We start from the raw sequence: 9,355 nt of genomic DNA on the forward strand, positions 1-9,355 counted from the left end.
GATATACCATCTTTTTTTAAATGCGGGTTGCGGGCGGGCGGCTTCGTTGATTTGTATATTGTTCTGCGGCGCGGGCGAGCGGGTTACGTTCCGTGCGGGCTGTGGGCGCTGCGGGCTATGAAAAAAAAACTGACCCGTGCATCACTAGTGGCCACCAACAGGATGTATGTGGTAGATGTAAAGTGCTCAGTGTTGTGCTCGCTCACCGGTAACACCGAGTACCGTTGCAACCCTAGTTGTGAGCTTGTATACCTGTTAACTCCAGAATAGGATTGATAGGTTGCTCACCTCATCTATACTCTTGACAAGCTCATTATTTTTCTTGGTCTCATCCTTGGCTTGAGGGACCTTTTCTTCAGGTCCAGGGTACTCTGGGTCTAGGCAACCTGCCGCTGTACATCAGTCAGCGCCAATCGTGGACTCCAGGGCCTTCAAGGATCCACACACCTCCTAAGAGAGGGAAGTCAGCACACAAAATAAATGTCAGTTTTCCAGGACTGTTTTCACACCCCAAACGCAAAGCAGGACTGGGCATTGTGGGCAATTAACTGAAAGAAATATCAAAACAAATATATAGAACCAATAACCATCTAGCTCATGTAAGTTAATTGAATAATCGAGAAGCATTTTTTTACCTTCTCGTGATATATGAATGAATCAACACACATTTTTTATAATTAAATAAATCGATTAACCACTTAACCCTGCATTATGCTTCATTGTACAATCATGGTGGCATGACATACTCAAATTAAGTGAAGTGAAAATAGCCAATCTACAAGCTCATAATGTGTAAGCACAAAAAAACAGCCTATGAATAGGGTCCATCAGAAGCATAGACAGGTTGCAGACCCTCTGCTCATTTTCAGCCATCTTTACCTGCATGTGAGAAATGTTATCTCAGAAGACCTTCAGGTCCTCAGCTGACTTCAGCTTGGTCTCCTCTGCGCAGACAAACAGCCAGGCCACATAAAGCCATGACAGGAGCTCCATCACACAAATCAGCTTCTGATACTCCAGGTATGATGAGTGCTCCTGCAGATGGGGAGAGTAGTAGGAGAGCAAAGTAGAGTTGAAATGTAGTTTTATTTATTTTGTGGTTGCAGTGATTGGAACAAAGTTACGAACCAAAAACAAATTATGAGACCAAAAGTTGGAAAACAGGATTCTAAGAAATTAATTTAAATACATTCACTGGGTTAATACAGCAGAGAACTTTGAACATCACATCCAGCCCTGGCTACTGTATCACATATGGCACCATAAAGCCAATTAATCACTTAAGCCATAATCTATATATTAAATGAAAAGATTAATCATGTACCTGTCCCCCTGCTGTGTCTTCCATAGCTCCATCTTCTGCTGAGTGCTGAAAGGTCTTCTTGGACTAGGGGAACGGCTCAACACACTTCCGCTTGGCCAGGAAGGGCTTAGCGATCAGTCAGCTGCTGCACAGACGTCCAGCTTAAGTCATCTGAATTTGAAATAGGAAAACATGACATGTGTGACACTGCAGAGGCACCTTACCTTATTGTGGGGAGTTGTATGTCTAAATATGAATGTTTTCTGTAACTCCTTATTAACCACATGAATCCCATGGCTTTCTTATTCTTGTAATTGGGAAAAGGATTGTCTAACATTCTGTTCATAACCAAATGTATCAGTGATGTCAGCCATTTCCAAATGTGGGCACTAATTTGATCCAAAAAGTGTGTGCAGAGTTGACAGCCTGTGGCTTGGTAGCACAAAAATAAATATGTTCATTTCTTCAATGTAATCACAGTGTCAGGAATGTCTGTGAAACCACTATGGTACTCAATTTATATCCAACTTGTATCCAACACCACAGTAGGTGATAGACAAGTCTGAGATTTAGCTGGAACATGTATTTGATAATGAAACTAAGAACAAGCCATGTTTGTTTAGGGATTTAGCCACAACTTGTTAAACAAGTTGTGGCTACTGATGTCCATTTACAGAATGTATACTAGAAAGGAGATTAAACTGCTGCACTGTCACCTGTTACCTACCAATGCTATGGAGGAGTCCACGTAGCAAACGTCTACCAGCAGCTGATGGTGGATGATCAGCACAATTTAACGGTGGTGTGGCTTCGTCGACTGCGAGAAGTTTTCATCCGTTCTGCATAATAAATAATATTCACATGAGGAACTATTGCATTACCCCCAAGGATGATTGTTAGATATAGTGATATGGGTGTGAATTCTGGAATGTACCATTTGCACAATCATGTCTTTTTTAAGTGGTTCTCACAGACTCCATAGCCTTATGACAAGATAGACAGGTCTGGTCTTCTGATGTTTCCCAGCCATCTCTTTTTCCTATGTAATCAGATAAGATGCTAGGGTAAGGAGACATTTTAATGTTCATGTGTGTATTGTCTTTGTTAAAGAAAAAAAAATGCTTTACATGTTTGAAAGTTGACTATTATTGGCAAACTATCGCCAAAATAAAAGCCTGGGTTAATGAGGCTATTGGCAAACACGTTTACAAGTTCATAACGCCTCATGCTGGGAGGCGCTGTGGCATGTGAGCTTGTAGAGCAGCTATTTTTGAGATTTGTTGTAGAGGGGAAAAAAGAACAGATAAGTTTTCCAAGTATTGAGGGTTTAAGTAGTTAATTGTCTGAAAATACATAATATGTCAAATGTTAACTAAGAAATCTATGAAAGATTTACAACACAATTCTATACAATATGTCGAGTGGGGGTCCCTGCTTCATCTTCATGTCTAATAGGGGGTCCTTGGCTTGAAAAATGTTGAAGATCCAGCTATAGATGGACTGTATATCTACTGTATACCATGAGCTATATTGCATTGCACACATCATTTATCATGATTGTACCTCTATGGGTGAGTGATCATTTTGAGGTATTTGTACTTTACTTGAGTACTTCCAATTTCCAATACTTTTACTTCTATGCAAAGCCACTACATTTCAGAGGCAAATATTATACTTTTACTTTTACTTACTGTAGATGGCTAATAGCAAGGTCACACTGTGAGTTTGTAGATCTGTATTTTCAAAGGATTTTATACATTTGAAAACTTGTGAAATGGGACATTCTGCATGAGTAGGCCTACCTTTAATTTTGTATTTTAAGTATATGTTTTGTACTTCTTTTAAGTACATTTTGCATTCCAGACTTTTACTTTCAACAGAGTATTTCTACATTGCAGTATTGATTATTTACTTAAAATGTTAGTACTTTTTCCCCCAACACTGGTTATCTAATCCACAGCCATGGTGGAAATTGCTTTGGATGAAATGTTTTCTAAATATAATTGGCTCGACTTGAAACTGATAGAGGAGCTTTTAAATAGGTTAAAAAACGTTGCAAAATCTGAAGTCTTATGAAACAAGTAATACTAATATGTTTGAACTTAAACCAAGTTTGCATATCCAAACTAAAAATGTGTAATTAAACCACAATCAAATCCATATCTAACCATAGCCTACAGTAAACAAAAAAACTAAACAACACAGTGACAGGCTAACGTAAATCCGTAAGCTAGGCTACATCCATACACACTGCCTATAGCCCATCTTGAATATGAATTTAAAGACTAAACGAAATCTGATCTGAACGTTCATTAGAAAGCAAAACAGTGCTGGATACAAACAGTTTGATCACTTACATGTTGATGTAATGTAAAAGGTCACGTTCTGTTTGAAGCCCCATTCAGACTGTGTGAGGGATAATCACTGTCACTAATGAATATTGGTTACGAATCTCGGGGCAGCGTTTACCTTGAAGCAGCCAATAGTGGAAAAACTACTCGAATGTTTTACTCTTTAGTAAAAGTATAAATGTTGTAGAAATACTTTGTTACAACAACCAATACAGCTAATGCTAAACGCCCGGAATTCCATGAATGTACATAGGTAAAAGTAGGCCTACAAAAGTATTCAAGTGTAAAAGTGCTCATTATGCAGAATGTCCAGTTTTCAAATCGTCTATAAAAATACATCTTTGAAAATAGCAGATGTACAAGCCCACAGTGCATCACATTGGGACACAAATGGCTACTCAAAATTGGAAATACTCCAGTAAAGTAAAAAGTACATGGAAATTGTACTAAGTACAGTACTTGTATTTAGTTACTTTACACATAGGGTGACCATATTTTCAGCCACTCAAACCGGGACGCAAACCACTGTTGCTTAAAACCGGGACCTTAAAAGTGCGTGCCCATTCTCTAACGTTCGTGCACGCGCACACACACACCGCAGGGTTGCAAACAGGCAGTGAGTGATTGTCAAACAGCCTCAGTGTTGAATTCAGACACGCAATGAATGTGTTTATGTTTTCTGATTGGTTGGTGAGCATGTTTTCATGAAAAGAACATGATGAATGTCTATGCAACCACTGAAAACAGCTACTATTATTTTAATTCTGGCGAAAACCGGGACAATCTTGCAGTGAATGTTGAAAACCGGGACATATTAGTGTTTTAGAGATATTTGTCAGTACACTGGGACACGCAGCTTGAAAACGGGACTGTCCCGGGTAAAACGGGACGTCTGGTCACCCTATTTACACACCACCGTTAAGTTTTACCGTAGACTCTGTTTGTTTACTTCGATTAGCTAGTAGCTAGCTCCGAGCTACTAGCCGAAGCTAGCTAATAGCTCGCGAGCTACTAGCCGAAGCTAGCTAGTACAGTAGGCTACTTGAGTGAATGTATTTAGTTACTTTACACACACCACTGTAAGTTTTACCGTGGACTGGTGTTTGTTTACTGTCTTCGGCTAGCTAGTTAGCTAGCTCCGAGCTAGCCGAAGCCATCTAAAAGCTCGCGAGCTAATTTGAACTTGGACGCAACCGACTCCCGTTTCAGCCAATCAAAAGCCGCGCCTCCCCCACGCTGGCACGCTCAACGCGTACGTTGGGGGCGTGGCTACGGCGCTGACCAATCAGCGCGTTTGTTCCACACAGACAGACTGTTGCCGTTTAAAATACAACCGCCGACCGCAAAGCGTCGCACTTGGACTTGAGACATCAGAGAGAGCACACGACACTCAAGATACTCAAGCTCAAGCAGCTACTCCATATTAACATCTTGCTAACTTGCTAACGCAGCTAATACACTCCATATTTCGACCTAGGACTATCTACCCTGCATTCTTTTGGATATATATATTTTTTTTTTTCTTTTTTTTTTTGGTTATTTTTTTTTAAGAGACTCTGATCACCACCACCACAACACCATGGCTGAGAACTTTCTGGACGTGGGACCTCCCAACCCTAAGAGACGGAAGCTCGATGGACTAGACTCCACCCTCCCCAACGCACTCAATGCTAACAATCAGCTGCTGCCTGGCCGGTCAGCTGTGGGCTCCATGGGCAACCTGTCCACAGCAGCGCCCCTCTCCAGCACAGGCACTAGGAAAGGTTGGCATGAGCACATCACTCAGGACCTGCGCAATCGTCTTGTACACAAACTAGTCCGAGCCATATTCCCATCGCCAGACCCGGCAGCTCTGAAGGACAAGCAGATGGAGAACCTGGTGGCTTATGCCAGGAAGGTGGAGGGGGCCATATATGAGTCAGCTAACAGCAGGGAAGAGTACTACCACTTCCTGGCTGAGAAGATCTACAAGATCCAGAAGGAGCTGGCGGAAAAGTGGCGGTCGCGGCTCCAGAAACAGATCAACCAGGGTTCCATCCCACCCTGCCCTGCCCAGCCCCAAACCCAAGCCGAGCCCCCCGCAGTGGCACAGGTGAAGGCCCCGCCTCATCCCCCTACCACGCCGCTGTCTCAACCGGTAGCCAGTCTAGATAACAGGGTGCCGACCCCTGCCTCAGCCGCCAGTGCTGACTTGCAATACCAGCACGCAGGAGCCGACTTGCCCATCCAGGAGACCAAAATCAAGCCGCGCCACAACCCACAGGAGTTTGAGGTTGCTGGCGGTAAAACAGAGCCCGAGATGGAGAGTGAGGAGGACTCTGGTTCGCTGTCGATGAAGAAAGAGGAGCCAGACGAGAAGCACGAGGCAATGGAGGTAGAGGAGGAAGGTGGAGCTAACGGCACAACCACTTCACCCTCCTCTCAATCACAGAGGAAAATCTTTAATCCAGAGGAGCTGCGCCAGGCTCTGATGCCCACCCTGGAATCTCTCTACAGGCAGGACCCAGAGTCACTGCCCTTCAGACAACCTGTAGAGCCCTTGCAGCTGGGCATCCCGGATTACTTTGACATTGTAAAGAACCCCATAGACCTGTCGACCATCAAGCACAAGCTGGATACGGGCCAGTACCAAGAGCCCTGGCAGTATGTGGAGGATGTCTGGCTGATGTTTAACAATGCCTGGCTGTACAACCGCAAGAAATCAAGCGTGTACAAGTATTGCTCCAAGCTGGCCGAGGTGTTCGAGTCCGAGATCGACCCAGTCATGCAGGGCCTGGGCTACTGCTGTGGTAGGAAGTACAAGTTTTCCTCTCAAACCCTCTGTTGTTATGGCAAACAGCATTGCAATATACCCATTGGAGGCACATACTACAGCTACCAGAACAGGTATAATTTCTGTGAGAAGTGCTTCAATGAGATCCAGGGGGAGAGAGTGACCTTGGGGGATGACTATGCTCAGCCACAGACAATGATATTGAAAGACCAGTTTGAAAGGAAGAAGAATGAGACACTAGATGCTGAACCATTTGTTGAATGTAAAGATTGTGGACGGAAGATGCACCAGATATGTGTTTTACACTACGACGTCATCTGGCCATCTGGATTCATCTGTGACAATTGTTTGAACAAGAGCGGTAAAACAAGGGAGGACAATACGTTTTCTGCAAAAAGATTACAGTCTACACGGTTGGGAACGTACATAGAGGACCGCGTGAATAAGTACTTGAAGAGACAGAACCACCCGGAGGCTGGAGAGGTGTTTGTGCGAGTGGTGGCCAGCTCTGACAAAACGGCCGTGGTTAAGCCTGGAATGAAAACCAGGTTTGTGGACAAAGGTGATATGCCAGAGACATTTCCTTACAGAACCAAAGCAATTTTCGCCTTTGAGGAGATTGATGGAGTGGACGTGTGCTTCTTTGGAATGCACGTACAGGAGTACGGCTCTGAATGCTCGTTCCCCAACACCAGGCGGGTATACATATCATACCTCGACAGTGTTCACTTCTTCAGACCTCGGATGCTACGAACGGCAGTCTACCAAGAGATTCTCATTGGCTATCTTGAATATGTCAAGAAACTCGGGTATGCCCAGGGTCACATCTGGTCAAGTCCGCCAACTGAAGGAGACGACTACATCTTCCACTGCCACCCTGCTGACCAGAAGATCCCTAAACCCAAGAGGCTTCAGGAGTGGTACAGGGCCATGCTGGACAAGGCCTACGAGGAGAAGATTCTGCACAGCTACAATGACATCTTCAAGCAGGCAACAGAGGACAGTGTGAACAGCGCCAATGAGCTTCCCTATTTTGAAGGTGACTTCTGGCCCAACGTTTTGGAGGAAAGCATCAAGGAGTTGGAACAGGAGGAGGAGGAGCGTAAGAAGGAGAACACCACGGCCTGTGAAACTGCTGAGGGCACACCAAGTGACACCAAGAAGAAAAACAACACGAAGGCCAATAAAAACAAGAGCAGAGTTAGCCGAGCCAATAAGAAGCCTGGAATGCCGAACGTAGCCAATGGCCTGTCCCAGAAGCTTTATGCCAGCCTGGAGAAACACAAAGAGGTGTTCTTTGTGATCCACCTGCACCCCACCCCCATTGTCAACACCCTGCCGCCCATCATGGACCCTGACCCCCTGCTGACCTGTGACCTGATGGACGGCCGCGACCCCTTCCTGACTCTGGCCAGGGACAAGCACTGGGAGTTCAGCTCCCTGAGGCGGTGCAAGTGGAGCACCATGTGCATGCTGGTGGAGCTGCACAACCAAGTCCAGGACCGCTTCGACTACACCTGCAACGAATGCAAGCACCATGTGGAGACGCGCTGGCACTGCACTGTCTGCGAGGACTTTGACCTGTGCATTAACTGCTACAACTCCAAGGGCCATGAGCACCAGATGGTTAAGTGTGGCCTGGGCCTGGATGATGATAGCAACAGCCAGAGTGGAGATGCCTCCAAGAGCCCTCAAGAGAGCTGGCGCTTGAGTATCCAGCGCTGCATCCAGGCCCTGGTCCACGCCTGCCAGTGCTGCAACGCTAACTGCTCCCTGCCGTCCTGCCAAAAGATGAAGAGGAAGGTTCAGCACACAAAGGATTGCAAGCGCAAGACCAATGGAGGCTGTCCCTTGTGCAAACAACTCATTGCTTTGTGTTGCTATCATGCCAAGCACTGTCAGGAAAACAAGTGTCCTGTACCGTTCTGCCTGAACTTAAAGCACATGCTTCCAGCAAGCGTCCAGCAGGCCAACAACCCACAGACCCCCCAGCAGCCTCTCTCTAACCAGTCCCAAAACCCCAACGCAGCTGTTGCCACGTCCTCAGGCTTCCCCAGCGCTCCTGGCAATGGACAGCCCCAGGCACCTGTATGGCAAGGCAAGCCAGGGCCCCAGGCCTCTCTCCTCAACCAGCAGCCATCGCCTCCCTCACAACCGCCTCAGCAGCCTCCACCAGCTGCTGTCAAGATGGCGTGGCACATAGAGATGACGGCCCAAGCCCAGCAGAATCAGCAGAACTTCCGTTTCAACATGGACAGTCTTCAGATGAGCCCTCAGCAGCGCATGGCCGGACCCACGCAGGCACCCATGCAGTTGTTGGCAGGGCCATGGGGGCCCCAGGTTATGCAGCTCAGCATGGCCCCGGGACAGTGGCCCCAGCAACCAGGCCTTCCCCAAGGGCAGTCCCCACAGCAGGCGATGACCCTGCAACAAGCCATGGTGATGGCACAAGGGCAGCAGCCACAGCTGGCCCAGAGGATGTTGGTGGCGGTGCCCTCCCAGCAGCCTGGTGTCTGGCCACTGACAACACAGAGACCCGGCACCATTGCTCCCAATTCCCTCCAGGCCCTCATCCATACACTCAAGTCCCCCAGCTCACCTCAGCAGCAGCAGCAGCAAGTCCTTGACATCCTGAAGTCCAACCCACAGCTAATGGCTGCTTTCATCAAGCAACGAACAGCCAAGTACCATGCCATCCAGCCTCAGCAGCAACACGCAGTATATGATATGAGGGATTGAACTTTGGCTACGCCACCACCTTTTCTTGACTGGTAGGCCTACAAGACATTTTATGCAAATGGTTTTACTGCTACAAGGCTTCAAAAACAAATGTTTTCAGACCAGCAGCAGCTATTCAGAACACAGATCACACAAGAGGAAGTGACTTTTGTTGATGAAAACAGAACACAAGTGTTACAGAAAGTGGTA

General features: G+C 46.2%; 1 protein-coding gene across 1 annotated transcript; it reads left to right on the forward strand.

Moving 5' to 3' along the window:
- Positions 1-5,233: 5,233 nt before the first annotated feature.
- On the forward strand, positions 5,234-9,166 carry LOC308298029 (CREB-binding protein-like; the record flags this gene model as incomplete). The annotated part of the gene is made up of 1 exon (XM_080741593.1): positions 5,234-9,166. One exon carries the CDS (start codon positions 5,234-5,236, stop codon positions 9,164-9,166), a length of 3,933 nt encoding a protein of 1,310 aa, XP_080597719.1.
- Positions 9,167-9,355: the final 189 nt, after the last annotated feature.

This window comes from Nannobrachium achirus (genome assembly GCF_963921795.1).
Source record: "Nannobrachium achirus genome assembly, chromosome: 14".
NCBI classification, from domain to species: domain Eukaryota; kingdom Metazoa; phylum Chordata; class Actinopteri; order Myctophiformes; family Myctophidae; genus Nannobrachium; species Nannobrachium achirus.